The sequence below is a fragment of the Gossypium arboreum genome, chromosome 1 (genome assembly GCF_025698485.1).
Source record: "Gossypium arboreum isolate Shixiya-1 chromosome 1, ASM2569848v2, whole genome shotgun sequence".
Taxonomy (NCBI): domain Eukaryota; kingdom Viridiplantae; phylum Streptophyta; class Magnoliopsida; order Malvales; family Malvaceae; genus Gossypium; species Gossypium arboreum.
In genome coordinates, this window is record NC_069070.1 from 114,090,588 (window position 1) to 114,106,099 (window position 15,512).

Sequence of the window (15,512 nt, forward strand, 5' to 3'; positions counted from 1 at the left end):
TTCACCAAATCTAAGGAAAAATCATCCATAAAATGTGCTAAGCATGGGATAGAAATATGTATAAATTACGGTTTATCAATATTCGCCTTGTAAACCATTGAACTGGACAAATTGTTGGATTATCTAAATAGTGTTTGGCTTCAGTTCGAAGTTATTCGCAACAATGGAAGGTCTCACGATGCTCGATTCAGCCCCAGTTAGAGTTGGCTTGGCATAATCGTACATAGTACGAGGAACAGGATTCGCAGCAACCACAGGAGGTAGTTGATTATTCTGATTTTCAGCCATCTCCTTAGTAATAATTATAACGTCCTATTGCTCTTCCACTGTACTTTGTCGACTCTGTCTTGTTTCTTTACGGTTTCTACGAGCTGTGCTTTCAATCTTACTATCGAATACTAAAGATCTTGACGGGTTTCTTCTAGTCATAACCTAAAGAAACCTGCCAGAAGCAAACAAAAGAAAAATTAGAAAATCAAATAATAAGAACCATCATAGGTTTCATATTCTTTAGGTATCTAGGGAATTTAGTTTATAATCTAGGATGGAAACATCTCAAAATTAGAATAACAACAAGACATAAGAAACCCAATAAAATTTCGAAGGAAATTTGAATGGAGATCTTCAATCTTGAAGGAGATCTGCTTCTGATTTGATTCCGACGGTGTTCTTCAATTAATTTCATCGTTCTACTCTACGTCCCCTCTTTAGTCCTTTTTTGATATGTATTTATAAACTTTAGAATACTCAGAAACCCTAAAAATTAGGTTTTTCCGCATAAAAGAGAAGCAGGGTTCGAAATCGACACAGGCTGGCACATGGGCGTGCGGCCACCCCATGTATCTCACACGGGCGTGTGCCTAGCTCTTGTGGAAGCGCCGTGTGGTTCCTAAAAACAACTCTTTTTGTTTGATTTTGGCTCGTTTTTCGCTCCTTTCACTTCCCTATACTCACCTAAGTATATAAACATAAATTTAAAGGATTAAGAGCATCAAATTCACTAATTCACATAATAAATCATCCAAAAACATGTCAAGCATGAGATTAAAACATGTTATTTTTATGGTTTATCAGCTTTACTATAAACTTAACAATAGAAAGAATTAATCAAGATTTCATAAAAAATTAACCAAAAAAAGACATTTTACCTTAAAAATTAAGAGTCGAAATGAAGGAAAAAGACCAAAATTATTTTGTTTCTTCCTTAGGAAAAAAAAAGGTGATGGCTCTTTATTCTCTTTCCCACTTTCGTACGTATATATACTTAGATTAGAAATATAATTAAGTCTAATTAATTTCATTTAGCTAATTAACATAAACCATTACTTAATATAATTCATAATAACGATAATGGATGAATTTAATCATGTCATCCCACTAACTCAACACTAACTTGGTCTAATTATCATTTAATCCTTAATTTAATTTCTAACTAGGTCCTTTTCTTTTTATCTTTTCGTTTCTCTTTTTTATTAACAATTTAATAATGATCACACTTTTGTAATTTAGTCCCTATAGTATTTTTAGTAACCAATTTAATTCAATCACACTCATTAATTCGATCCCTCAATTCTGTACTCAACACATAAATATTATATGTTAATTGTCTATTAATTCAACTCAATTAATTTGATCTGAAACTAAATTTTACGACAACGTTGAAAGTTGGGTCGTTACAATTATGTCAATTTTAAAAGCTTCCACTGTTAACTAGCTGGTGATAAAAAATGACAACATTGAATAGTTGGGTGACTATTTTGTAACTTTTTATACTTGGGTGACCAAAAAAATTTATTAATAGTTGTGTGACTAATAGTGTAATTTACTCTTATTTTTATAAGGTATTTTTTTCAATATTATTTTAAAAATTTTCTTTTTTTCAAGTTTTTTTAAATTTTCCCCCCAAAAAAAAGATTATGCAACGTGGCACACTGGGAGTGCACCATGTCATCTTTTTTACAAAAATTGATCTCGGAGTGACATGATACATAGTTGGAAACTTTAGGTACTAAATTAATATAATAATTATTTAAATACCAAAGTGATAATTAAGTGCAACTTTGGGGTAATTGATGCATTAACCTTTATATGTATTTTCAGTTTATTTTTGTGAAATATATATTAAGGTCAAGTAAAAGATGATAAGTAAGTTTTTTTGTACAAATACTTATTTTACCTATTATTCTTTCTCGGTCTTTAAATTGGAGGAAAAACATGTTTAAACGTATTCAAATTTACATTCTCTTTGTTGTTGTAATAGCAATGGTACCAACTGAGCTCATTATATAGTCTTTTTTAAAAACAGTAAGATTAAAAGTTCATTTAGTGATAAGTTTGTTTGTTTTAGTTGGCGGATTAAAATTACATTTTAATCTTCTAGGGTAATCTAATTTTTGGCCCTTCAATTTGGCAACTAGATTCACTTTAGTATGTGTACTTTTTTTATCTACTTTGGCACTTGAACTTGACAACTAGGTCCATTTTGGTCTCTGAACTTGAAAATTTTAAAAGTTTGATGATGTGGCACTCTGCATCCCTTGAAAAATAAAATTATATATATATAAATTTCCAGGTGATAATATAGTACAATCTCAGAGTGTCACATCCAATGTTTTAATAACTGGACCTATGGTTGAAGAAATCAGACCACTGATTCTCGATTCAACCAATTCTATCAATTCGACTGTTGAACCAACAATAATTAAATAATTAATTAAAATTCATAAAAATCTAAAATATTAAAATAAATAAAAAATTATTAAACTAGTACAATTGTTGATTTTTATCTCGGTTTGCAATCTTTTACCAATTTTAAGCAGTTTTCAACTCAATCAGTTCAACTCTTTTGTTTGGACCATTATATCGATTAGTTCGCAATCCATCCGATCTGAACCTAGTTTAATAACATTGATGTTATCATCAAATCTTGTTACAATCTAAATTCAAATCTAAAATAGTTTTGTATTTGAAATTATTTAATTTTTATTTTTCACAAAATTAGGAAAGAAAACAAGTTGTATCAAGCAATTGAGATGTTATAATCTTTTAAGTTAATTTTAGGATAAGAATCCGAACTAGTTTTGTATTTTATTTGGAAGGAAAACATTGTTTTATCAAGTAATTGAGATGTTAACTAATGCAATTATGATATCATAAATGACTTTTGTTGTTTACTACCTGCAAAGGTAAATAGATACATAGTTAGTAGATTATGTCATAATTATGATATTATTGAAAAATGGCATTTTAAGTAAAACTTTATATTTTTAAAATTTATTTAGCAATAATTATAAGTAAAATAAAAAACTTAAATATAAAATGACAAAACACCTTTATAAATTAGTTATCATTTCAAAGAAAGGATATATTATTTCTTTTCTGATGAATTAATATTTATTTAACTCATAACATTAACTTAATAATTTTTTTATAATAAATATAAATTATATGTATTTGTGTCACATTTATATCAAGATTATGTCTAAAGTATAATATAAAATTTGATACATTCATATGTTTAATTATTACAATGATATGGTAACCAAAATTATTAGATGATGGAAGATATACTTTACTTGCTTGGTAATGTTGCTGGTGGTTGCAATTTCTTCTCAAAGTCCCAATGAAAATAAATTAAAAAGGAGGAAAATGGGTCCAATAATAGGGCAAAGGCAAACAAAGTTACTATTTAGATAGGTACTTAGTCATCATCATGACCAAAATGTCCTAATAAATCCAGCTAATGAAAGATAAATTGTTGTTTCATGATAAGCTTCCCCATGAACCCACCAATTATTTATTTATTTATTTAATTTCCATAGTTAAGTTACATGTTATAATTACAACGAAAAATCAATAATAATAACAACTTGTATACCACTTACATTATTGACATCAACTCAATTTTTACAATTTTAAAAATCATAAATTCTATGATTTAATCACATGCTAATGATTAATTTGGATACTAAGAATTAAAAATAACAAAACCCAAATTTTAAAATGTAATTATTAATTCATAACATTGATAATGATGCAAAGTTGGAGATTACCAACTTGTTTGGTGCCATTTTAATATTTGTGTAAAGAATGGTCCACAAATAATGGAACTTTAATAAAATAATTGCCTCATCCTCTTTGAAAATTTTCACCATTACTAATTACAAGTACAATATTGTAGGTAGTGATGAATATCAAGTTTGTCGATGATTGTGGCTTCATAGAATAAGATTAACTTTTTATTCCATTTTTTTAAAGACAATAATAAAAATAAATAAATTCTAACTCTAAAACTAAAAATAATATTTTAAAAGTCAAACTTAATCGAAATATCTTTGTTCATCAATTCAAGTTAGGTATAAATAGCATGTATTTTATTAAATGAAAGCTACATTTAAAATCAAGTTACGATGTGGAATGTTGGTTTGAAAAAGTGAGGGTTTAGATAAAGATATAAGTTTGAAAATGAATTTGGACAAAAGATTAGGCCTGTTTAGAAAATGAGTCAGGCCTTAGATAAGATTTTTTAGGCCTAGGCTTGGCCCGAATTTGCAAAAAGAAAAAAAAAAAGTTGTTTGCTCACTATAATACTGTAATTTTACTATTATGTTTCTATTATTTTATTGTTATTATTTGAATATTATATAATTTTTATTTTATTGTTAATTTTGCTACTATTTTAGAGGTATTTTCTTGTTAAGTTGCATTATGTTTTTATTTCAATTTATTAGGAAACATTTATTTTAATATTTTTAGTATTTTTGATGTATTATATATTTTTTTAAAAATAACACTGGCGGGCCGAATCCAAATTCTAGCATTTTTAGCCGGGTCAATTCCAAATTTAAAATTTTTTCAAGGCTCGACCCGAACTCGACTCGACCCATGAACATTTCTACGGCGGTTGCATGGGTTTTATTCAAAATTTCAATTATATATTTGTATTTCGTTGATTTATTTTCAATATAAATATGATTTAATAATATTTAATTGTTACTTAACATTATTATAATTTTCAAGGAAAAGAATAACATTATTATATTTTTTTGGGTTAAACACAATATTATAATTCTAATTCACTTCACTATCTAAATTTTAATTAATATTTTTAAATATCTGATTATTTAGTTGTTAGCAGTGGCCAGTGGGGAAGCCAAGGCCTATCTAAAATGATAAATTAGGGTCTTTAAAATTTAAGAAATTTCAAATTAATATAATAGTAAAATTGCACATTAACTTCAAAAATTTATAATTCATCTCTAGCCCTTCTAAATAATTCTCTGACTTCACCTTTAGTTGTTACTCAAACTTTAATACTATATGTAAACACTTACAATATGTTGGGTTTCATCAAAATAGCCCATTATGGTCAAACTATAAATTTTATTTACTGCAACTATATTATGTAACAAAAATTAATACAAATGATTATAAGTTAAATTTTGTTGATAATCTCTAGCAATATTGCTTATATGTAATAACAATTAATACATATGATTATAAGTTAAATTTTGTTGATAATCTCTTGCAGTATTACTTAAAATGTTATTTAAGTTGTCTTATATAAAACAGTAATTAAAATTATTATCACACTTATTAAATATAGATTCAAACCATATTATTTCGTTCTCACCCTAATATTATATTTTACTGTACCCATAATTTAAAAAAAAAAAAAGAAAAGAAAGAGGAGAGGTAACTTTGAAGAATGTATATGATAATTTATTGGGTTGGAATATTTGGTTGGCAGAGGTGAAAGCTGCCATTTTAATTCATTTATTCTTTGCCTATTCTCTCACTCATTCTGTCTACTCACTAAAGTGAAACTCAAAACAATTTTACATTAAATTGAATAAATTAAAGTTTCCAATGCAGATTCAGAATGGAAATGTTATAAAGAATAAGAAAGACCTCTCAACTAACCAAGATTTAGAAAATAGAAGGTTAAATAATAATTAAAATAATTTTGCCATGAAGAAGGGAAATTGATGGATACAACTGTCGGTAACTGGGACCAATCTTGAATTAAAAAAAAAAAAATTTATTGTCTCCTACTTCTCTCCTTATGATCCTCAATACTTTCCCATGTGCTAAAGCTTCAGTTTCAGAACTGGCATTTCTTTTTTATTATTTCCATAATGTGTATAATTCTTCCAAGCTAAACAAAAATAGTACAAAAGACCCTGCACGAAGAAACAGCACAAGATCCAATGAAAACTTCCCTCAATTGAGTTTATAAAACTTTTCCCATGTTTTCATTTTTTTCAGTCTGTCAGCAGAACATGTTCCTGTAACAACATAGCAAGGAACTGAAACTTCCAACAATGGATGAACTCAACCTGTGAAAGAATTAGTGTTTGCTTCTCTGTCTTGTCTCTCAGGAACTTCTGGTTGTATATTTGTAAGGCTTAAAAAATGGACTTCAGGACACGTCTAGATTATGCTTTGTTCCAACTTACACCTACTAGAACCAGGTAAAGATTTTGCATGCCTTGTAAAAATGTCGTCTTTTTCTTCTTTTTTGATTGTTTGGACATTCATCTGAGAATGGCTTTGGGGTTTGAATGGAAGATGTGATCTGGTGATTTTTGCTGGAAAAGAGAACGAGAAATTGGCATCAGGGTTGCTAGAACCCTTCATTTCACACCTCAAAGCTGCTAAAGATCAAATTTCTAAAGGAGGCTACTCTGTAACTCTTCGCCCTGTCGCCTCATCTCCTCCCTGGTTCACCAAAGGCACTCTCCTAAGGTAAAAGCTCTTTCAGGACATTGCATTACTTTCCTCCAGGAAGAAACAAGATCTTGTTTTTTAACTCTTTTGTGTCATTATACCTTGTTAATGATTTCTAATGCATTTTAACAGGTTTGTGAGGTTTGTTAGTACACCAGAAGTTCTTGAGAGATTTGTGACAGTGGAGAGGGAAATCGAACAGATCGAGAATTCGATTCAATCGTACGAAGCAAACGCTGCCGGGACGACAGATCCAGATGGTATGTTTGGTCCCCAAATTTTATGTTCAAAGAGTGTTTAATTCCTGTTTGTCTGAGAATTGTATGTTTTCTTTCAGGGAATTTCCAAAAGCCATATACTTCATCTAAGGTATGCTTTTCAGCATTCTCTACCATATATTTTTTTTGTTTTGATTTATTTGATAGCTTACATCTTAATCCCAGAATTTTATTATGATGGTGCATGTAGTCTAAAGGTGAATTCGATGGAACCGAAGATGATGTTCCAGAAGAAACTTCCAAGTAAATTACTTGTTCCTACAGTTAATCCCATTAGCTTGATTTCTTTTCAAAATGCATTCGTTGCTCATCGCGAGGTAGATATGCAGGGTTCGTCTTCAACGTGTTCTGGAGACAAGGAAGAAAGTACTTTGTAAAGAGCAAGCAATGGCTTATGCTCGTGCTTTGGTTGCCGGTTACGAACCTGATAATATTGATGATCTCATCTCTTTTTCTGACACTTTCGGTGCTTCTCGTTTAAGGTATAAATCGCCATTGTCATGACCTAAATTATTTTCATCGGGATATGGTTGCCGATTGCTTGCTTTTTCTTTTTTCTGTCAGGGAAGCCTGCATAAATTTCATGGACTTATGCAAGAGAAAGAATGAAGATAGGCTTTGGATGGCTGAATTAGCAGCAATGCAAGCATGTCCTAGACCAGACTTGTCTTACCTTGGAACATCTGGGATCGTACTTGCAGGGGAAGAAAATGATCCAAGTCAAAATCTTACCATAAATGTCTCCGCCATGAAGCAAACCGGTTCTGCCGCCTCAGATGCTGGAAGTGGAGATATTAACCCTGGTAAGGATGGATACCAAATTTTTCTTCTGCTTCAAATGATGATCTTATAACAATGATCTATGATTCCCTATAACTGCTTGTTTCAATTTGTTAAATTCCGAACAACAACTTGATGTTTCGAAATCTGTTAACATGTTCCACAGATGGTAGCTTGGCATCCATGGATGGGAAATCTCAAGTACAAATGCCATGGCCACCCCATTTTCCTCCGTACATGCAAAGTTTTCCGGGTTCTGGATTTCAACAAATGCCTCCATATCAAGGGTACATTTTCCCTGGTATGCACGGTGCCCCCCCGTATTATCCAGGAAATATGCATTGGCCTCCGAATGTAGAGGATTCAAGCCTTGCTCGTGGTTGGGAACCGGATGATCGTAGAAGTCATAAATCATCTTCTAGGAGCAAGAAAAAATCTTCACAAAGTAAGGGCGATGAATCCACTGAGTCTAATGATACTAGCTCTGAGAGTGAACCAGAAGAGGACGTACATAAGAAAAAGCACGAAAAGAAGTCATCATCATCAAGAAAGGTTGTCATCCGTAATATTAATTACATTTCTTCGAACAGGAATGGGGATAAGGGCAGTGATTCTGAAGATAATTCTGATGAGGATGAGTTCATTGATGGAGATTCTCTCAAACAGCAAGTAGAGGAGGCTGTTGGATCACTAGGGAAACAACACAAGTCTACCTCACGCCATCATAAGAAACGCAATGGAAGCAAGCATCGAAACACTGTGTCCTACGACGAAGATGAACCGGGAACTAAAAATCCAGAGGGAGAAAAACGAAGCAATCCCTGGGATACTTTCCAAAACCTGCTCTTGCAAGACAAGGATTTGGATTCTTCTGAAGTAGATAAACAGCCTGCAAGATTCCAAGACAAATATTTTGCAAGCACGGGGACCGAGGGAGTAACAAAACCAAAGACAATCTCAAGTGATCCCTTTTTGGACTCACAGATCGGTAAGGATCATGAAGGTGAAACTCGAGGCAGAAACTTCGGGACTAATGAATTCAGTGTCTCAGTTATTAAGAGAAGAGATGGCACAAATGAGGAGTTGCTTATGTTGCAAGGCACTGATTCTGGGATCAGTTCCCGAGCTAATATATCTGATTATGCTGCAGAATCTAATATGGCCAGAACTCGCAGAGAGGGCGAATGGTTTATCAACAAAGAAGTGGATAAATCTTCGAATCAGGATGAAATGATGGGTCTCAAAATGTTTGATGGGGAAAATGCTTCTTCATTAGCTCGTGAAAGCAAGAAAGATGTTTTTGTTGATGACTCTTTCATGATTCAAGGTCCATCAGTGGGAGAATATCAATCAGATCAGTTAAGGATCGGTATAGGCATGGTTCCTGAACTCGAAGCTACTCAACAAGAACATAGCAATTCGGAAAATGTATCGAAGGCTGCTCCAGTTTCGTATGAACCAGATGACCTTTACATGGTGATTGGGCGTGGTTCAGCAGAAGAGACTGCCATGACATCTTGGACTCCAGAGATTGACTACGAAATGAACGCATTATCTGCTGAAGCCACCAGCAGGCACGCTGATGTTGAAATAACAGGTGCCAATGATAAGGGTCCTGATGCTAAAAGACTTGAGAAATCCGAGGGGAAATTTCCGAATAAAGAAGTTCATTCTAGAGTTTCAAATGGACCTCTTGTCAAGAGCAAATCTGATGTAGTATCAAAGAGCAGGAAACCACCAACAGGAAGCAAAACCATGATACGGAGAACTAAGTCCGATCAGGTATTTACCAACTCTTTTGGCCTTTAAGTTCGAGCCTGTTTTTCAATAGAATGAGATAAAAGTAGACTGAAATGTTCCAATGTAGCTAAGAGTATCTATGCATTTCTTTATTAAGCTTTCATTCATTCTCGGAAACCATGCAAACTAGCATAGCCATATCATTCTGTTTGAAACAGCATTCATCCAAAACACATACCGTTTCTCTCGATGCCTTAGCACATACAAAATTTTCAATTGTCTTGTTGATTAACATGTGGTATCGTGCTTCACGATCTGTTTCTGATAGATTATCCTCGCCCTTCTAATTTGTTATAGGAAGAGGAGAACAGAAAGAAAATGGAGGAGTTAAGGATCCAGCGCCAGAAGAGGATAGCTGAGAGGAGTGCTGCCGGTGGTCTTAATCCGGTTACTTCCCGGAGGAGCTCTACCGAAAGTAAAACTTCAGCAGCTTCAACGAAGAGCCAGCCATCAACTCAAGACACTAAGAAATATCGGAAGCCAGTCCTTAGAAGTTCCACCATAGAACGCCTTGCAACTGCACGGAATACTTCAAAGGTCTCATCGGCTGAATTGAAATCGAGCCAGCCGAAAAAGCCGACATTGAAGGAAAACAGGTCTTCAACAACTCAGAAGGCTGCTCCTGCTAAGGAAAAGAAATCAAGCACAAACAAAGCCAAAGCTTCAGATATAAAAAGTGGTACAAATAAAGAACTTCCTAGTGGCGATAATGCACAAGGAAAAAGGGAGTCCAATGAGGTCAGAGTAGCATTGCCAATGGAACCAGCACCATCCTATGCAACTCAACCTACTGACATTGTTGATGATTTCAAGGACATTCAAGAATTGCAGACTACCCCAATCGAAAAGACCGAAGGAAATGCAACTTCGAAACCAAAGCCGTCGGGGGAAGACCAAAGCTCAAATGCCAAAATGGTTACCGTAAATAAGCCAATGCAATTAGATCATGTAAAAGGTGATGAAGAATTTACTATGCCAACTAAAGTTGTTTCTGAAGATAACATAGCACCAGAAGGATTTGGTAAAGATATTCCGGAGACAACGGTCCATCCTGTGCCGCCAGTGCCAAGCAAGACGGTAAGATTTTCGACTGTAAATATTGAAGAGATGGGTACAATGAATGAGAAATATCAGTCGCCTAGGATTCCTGAAATAGAGATCTCAACTCCACCTCCAAATGATGGAATGGACAAGGAACCAATGCATAGCAGGAAGAAATGGAACAATGAGGAGAGCCCTCCTAAAGCAGCCAAAGGGTTTAGAAAGCTTCTTTTCTTTGGAAGAAAAAGCAAAAACTATGCTACTGCTTAGTGTATGCTTGTCTTTCCATATTGCTTATGCTTCGGGTTTTCAGTTTTTTCGGGTGGAACGTACCAATAAGGCCTTTGATGTTGCTGCCATTCAAGGATTCATGAACTTATAAATAAAATTGGTGAAAAAAAGAGAGAGATTCGTAATGTAATTTATCTTTGTTTGATATATCATGTTGGAAGGGTTAAAACACATTCTTTTTTGTTGATTGTATACCTTTTTATTTTGAATCATTTGTAATTTGAATTCTTTGGTGTTTTTTTTTTTTTTTCATATGAAAAAGCCTGCAATGTTTTTTACTCGGTGAGCTCAAACATATGTTACTGATCGAAGACCTTTCACTCCTCAAAACCACCATACATAGCTCTCAAGTCTGAACGGATTCATGTGAATCTTCACCAACCGCCTACCTATGCTTCCAACATTAAACAAATGAAATAAAAACAAAAACCCTTTTTCTTGCTTAAGAACACTTATTTAATTATGTTGGCAATACGCGGTGTTCAACAAACAAAAGTTGTGTGATTTTGTTGTCGGTTGAGTAGTAAAAGCGTGGAGTTCTCTTCACCCCACATTCCATTTCTTTTGATGTATTCATCCCATCATAAATTACACCATCCACAATAAAAGGTTACAATCTAATGATACTCCCAGTGATTTAATAAAATTTTAGATTTAATCTCTATATTTTAAAATTGAGTTTTCTTTTCTTTTATATATATATATATATATATATAAAACATTCTTAATCCAGTCATTAAAATCTAAACTATCTTTTTTATCAAAATTTGTTAACTTGAAATTTTGATTAAGCTATCCTCGTATGATGTAGCATATGATTAATAGAAAATAAACATATTAAATTAACAAATGTTGACAGAAATTACCAAGAAAGATAATTATTGGATTAGGATTTTTAAATTAAAAAATTAGAGGTTTAAATTTTTAACTTTTAAAGTATAGAGACCAAATCTCAAGTTCTTTGCAAGTATAAGGACTCACAACAAATTTTAACCTAATAAAATTCAATAATACTATAACAAGATTAATTATTTAATTATCTAGCAGGATGATCAAATTAAATAAAATTGAATGATAATAATTTTTAAAAAGAAAACCATGTTTCTAAAAATGAAAGATTAATGAAATTCTCCATTCCAATCATTACTACTAAAGTGGGTATCAAATCCTTTTGATGAAAAATTCAAAATTCACCCTTTTAATATTTCTTTTTCTCAATTATTTTGGTAGTGTAATAAAATTAGAAGTCAAGTTAAACAAAAAAATTATCTTAATTTTTTTAATTCATTATATTCAAATTTAATATCTTAATTAAAACAAAATATCTAACTCTTTATCATTCAATCTAGAGGCATTCATGGGTTGGGTCGATTCAAGTCAAGTTTAAGCATGATATTAATATATTTTATACTTGATAAAACAAATAGTTAGCTATTTTTATTTTATGTCAAATTTGACATGCAAGATCTGCATAAATAAAACATGAAATATGACGGTTGAATTTTTAAAATATTAATCGTATAAAAGTTACGTAATTATGTAAACCACTTTAGTTTTACATGTATAATTGGATCCTTTTCCTTTTTATATATATTGTATAATTTATAATACATAAAAAATTAAATCTATAGTAATATATAATATTAAAATGAAAAATTAAAATGAGTTTAGATTAGCCACTTACAAATATGGATAAACTTGGGCAAAATTTTAAGTTTATATTTCGCAAGATGACAGGCTTGGATATATATTAATATAGATAATATTTTAGACCTATATGATAGAAATATCATATCGATCAAAATTTTACATGCATAATAAATATGAGTATCTTTATAAATTCAATAATTGAATTGTTAAAATATTAATTGTATAAAAATTATAAAAATTTATAATACCATTTTAATTTTACATTGATGTAAATAAATCTTTCTTCATATAAAATAATATAATATAATATATTATAAATATAAAAAATTGGTCGGATTCAAATGTTGAATGTTTGAGCCAAAATCTAATCTATATTATAAACCAGCTTATTCTTTTTTTACTGTACTTACTTTTTAGATTTAAGATTTACTCAAATTCTTCCTAATTTCAAGCTGTAAATGTTGATACTTTGTGCTACAAAAAGTTGTACTCTTTCCCCAATGTTTTCTTTTGGGGACTCCAAAAAGGCAGTTAATTATGGCGGGTGTTTATTCCCTTTCATGGAAGTAACCTTCCAACTAAATCCACTTTTCAACCAACCCCCTTAATTAACCTTGTACCTTGTGCTTTAAACTCTTATACCTTAACTTCTCAAGATGCCCTTTTAACTAACTTCTTCCAAAAGAAAAGAAACCTTGCTTCAAGCCACTTGTACATTGTTGTCTTATAAGTTGTACTACCAGTCATATTACGTATATGAACCGTTAAATGAACCGGTTTCCAATCCCACCCCTTCTAAGAATTTGTAATTATACCAAATGCTTCCAACATATTCTATGATTTAAAAATAAAAAAGGTCAGATCCCCATTTTCAAGCTAAGGTGAGGTGTCATTTTCTTCTGAAAATAAAATTTACGAAAAAAAAGGGGAGTTTTTTATAATAAAAAAATCATTTTAATCATTTAGTTTGCTTCTTCATCACTGAAAGTGATTTTTTTGCATATTTAGAGAGGGAGAGTTTGAGAGAGAAAGAGCAAAACAAAAAGAAGAAGAAAAAAAAAAAGCAGAAGATAATATTGGGTTATTGTAGCTAGCTAGCTCCACATTGTCTATGGCTTCAAAGCTTCTTTTGATTGCTGTCTTTGTTCTTGATCTCATTGCTTTTGGTTTAGCTGTGGCAGCTGAGCAAAGAAGAAGCACTGTAAGTGGCACCACCCTTGCCTTCTTCATGCGTAATTTTTTGGTCCACATTAGTTCATACAATTTCTGGGTTTTATTGAAAGTTTCAACTTTCTTGCTGAAAAATGAGGAAAATGAATGAAAGCCTTTTTTTGTTTTGTTTGAAAAACAGCTGTAAATGTTGTTTTAGATTTCTGGGTTTTTTGTTGTATATGTAAATTTGCTACTTTTGAAGTACAGGTTGTTCTTGGTTCTTGGGCAATAAGGGTAGCCTAGAAACATAGTATTCAATCTTGATTTATGTATGTCATATATATATTTGTTTTCGTAGTATTCACTTTCTGCAAATCAAGTAGTATACCATTCTCAATTGTCTATGAACTTTACCAGATCTCAGCTGAATTGCCATAAAAATGGTAGATCTCTCTGTATTTTCTTTTCTATTGCTCTCTCTCTAGACTAGTTCAAACATACAGAGATTATGGGAATTGGGAAGTCGTGGATCTAACCAGACAGGCATGCAACTGACCATTGTGTATTTGAATCTCTGTGCAGGCCAAGATTGTCCAAGACAGTGAAGTTAATTATAACTATTGTGTCTATGACTCAGACATATCAACAGGCTATGGTGTTGGTGCATTTTTGTTCCTTATGGTTAGCCAAGCCCTTATAATGGCTGCAAGCAAATGCTTCTGCTGTGGAAAGGGTTTAAACCCCAGTGGTTCAAGGGCCTGGGCAGTCATCCTTTTCATAGTCTGCTGGTATGTCACAATTTCATCAAATTTATAGCCGTCATTATTGTAGATTTTTGTTGTTTCATTGGTTATTTGAATTTTGTGTCACAGGTTGTTTTTCCTGATTGCTGAGATATGCTTGCTGGCTGGATCGGTGAGAAACGCCTACCATACCAAATACCGAACCATTTTCAGCGAGCAGCCTCCCTCTTGTGAAACTGTGAGGAAAGGTGTGTTTGGTGCAGGGGCAGCTTTCATTTTCTTAAATGCCATTGTCAACAAGTTCTATTATATTTGCTATTCAAGTGCTAGGGACAAAAGCTTCCAAGCGTACGGTGGAGAGACCGGTGTCGGTATGGGCACATACAAATAAACAAGCCTGCAAATTTGGGGTTTCTATCTTATTACAGTAGATATGGCCACATAGACTCCATTGTCTGTTTTTATTTTTAGTTGCATTTTCATGTGCTAAGGGTTCAACATAGGTGATAGGTTGTATTTTGTATCAGATTTATGTCTTCATTTTATTTCCCCTTTTTTTCCCATTCCAATTGAAGTTTCTTGTATACATTATACATACCAATAACAAAAAAGATTCGTGTTGATGTTCCAATTCGAGATTTGATGTCAATTATGTATTTCTTGAACCAATTACATGATCTTCAATAGGGTTGCTATTTTTTAAACAACTGATTGTTACTGAACAAAGGGACACAGTTTTTGTTAACATTGGAACCAGTGTCTGAAAACTTGATTCTTTGCTTAGAAGGAAGCCTATCAGGAACAATCATCCAAGCGGTAATCGCGTGCCGTATTGTATTCCAAATACGAGCTGCTCCATACTTGTAGCACAACTTCACCTAACAATGTCACCATTTTGCTTCTTGAACAAGGATAGGATACAATGTTCCTTAGTTCGAGCAAAGCTTCGAGAAGCACAGGCTGCCTCGTAACGCTCATGTTTTTTCATTGAATTAGATTTTAAAGTAAAATGGGAGGCATAAACTTCATTTTACCAAGGTCCAGGGAC

At 32.4% G+C, this 15,512-nt stretch overlaps 2 protein-coding genes across 2 annotated transcripts; both read left to right on the forward strand.

Moving 5' to 3' along the window:
• The first annotated feature begins 5,759 nt into the window (after positions 1-5,759).
• Positions 5,760-11,144, forward strand: LOC108483048 (COP1-interacting protein 7). Its single transcript, XM_017786232.2, has 9 exons — positions 5,760-6,473; positions 6,571-6,747; positions 6,862-6,989; positions 7,067-7,098; positions 7,198-7,250; positions 7,337-7,489; positions 7,572-7,810; positions 7,954-9,569; positions 9,885-11,144. Exons 1-9 carry the CDS (start codon positions 6,415-6,417, stop codon positions 10,896-10,898), a joined length of 3,471 nt encoding a protein of 1,156 aa, XP_017641721.1. The 5' UTR covers positions 5,760-6,414; the 3' UTR covers positions 10,899-11,144.
• Positions 11,145-13,330: 2,186 nt separating this feature from the next.
• LOC108480850 (uncharacterized) lies at positions 13,331-15,095 on the forward strand. The gene is made up of 3 exons (XM_017783971.2): positions 13,331-13,770; positions 14,304-14,509; positions 14,594-15,095. Exons 1-3 carry the CDS (start codon positions 13,681-13,683, stop codon positions 14,853-14,855), a joined length of 558 nt encoding a protein of 185 aa, XP_017639460.1. The 5' UTR covers positions 13,331-13,680; the 3' UTR covers positions 14,856-15,095.
• Positions 15,096-15,512: the final 417 nt, after the last annotated feature.

What these genes read in the sequence shown, in the direction of transcription:
- LOC108480850 (XM_017783971.2), top strand. Translation starts at nt 13,681, where the DNA reads ATGGCTTCAAAGCTTCTTTTGATTGCTGTCTTTGTTCTTGATCTCATT. An exon ending in CTGAGCAAAGAAGAAGCACT is followed by an intron (nt 13,771 to 14,303) that starts GTAAGTGGCACC and finishes ATCTCTGTGCAG; the next exon opens with GCCAAGATTGTCCAAGACAG. An exon ending in ATCCTTTTCATAGTCTGCTG is followed by an intron (nt 14,510 to 14,593) that starts GTATGTCACAAT and finishes TTTGTGTCACAG; the next exon opens with GTTGTTTTTCCTGATTGCTG.
- LOC108483048 (XM_017786232.2), top strand. Translation starts at nt 6,415, where the DNA reads ATGGACTTCAGGACACGTCTAGATTATGCTTTGTTCCAACTTACACCT. An exon ending in ACCAAAGGCACTCTCCTAAG is followed by an intron (nt 6,748 to 6,861) that starts GTAAAAGCTCTT and finishes GCATTTTAACAG; the next exon opens with GTTTGTGAGGTTTGTTAGTA. An exon ending in GGAGAACTAAGTCCGATCAG is followed by an intron (nt 9,570 to 9,884) that starts GTATTTACCAAC and finishes AATTTGTTATAG; the next exon opens with GAAGAGGAGAACAGAAAGAA.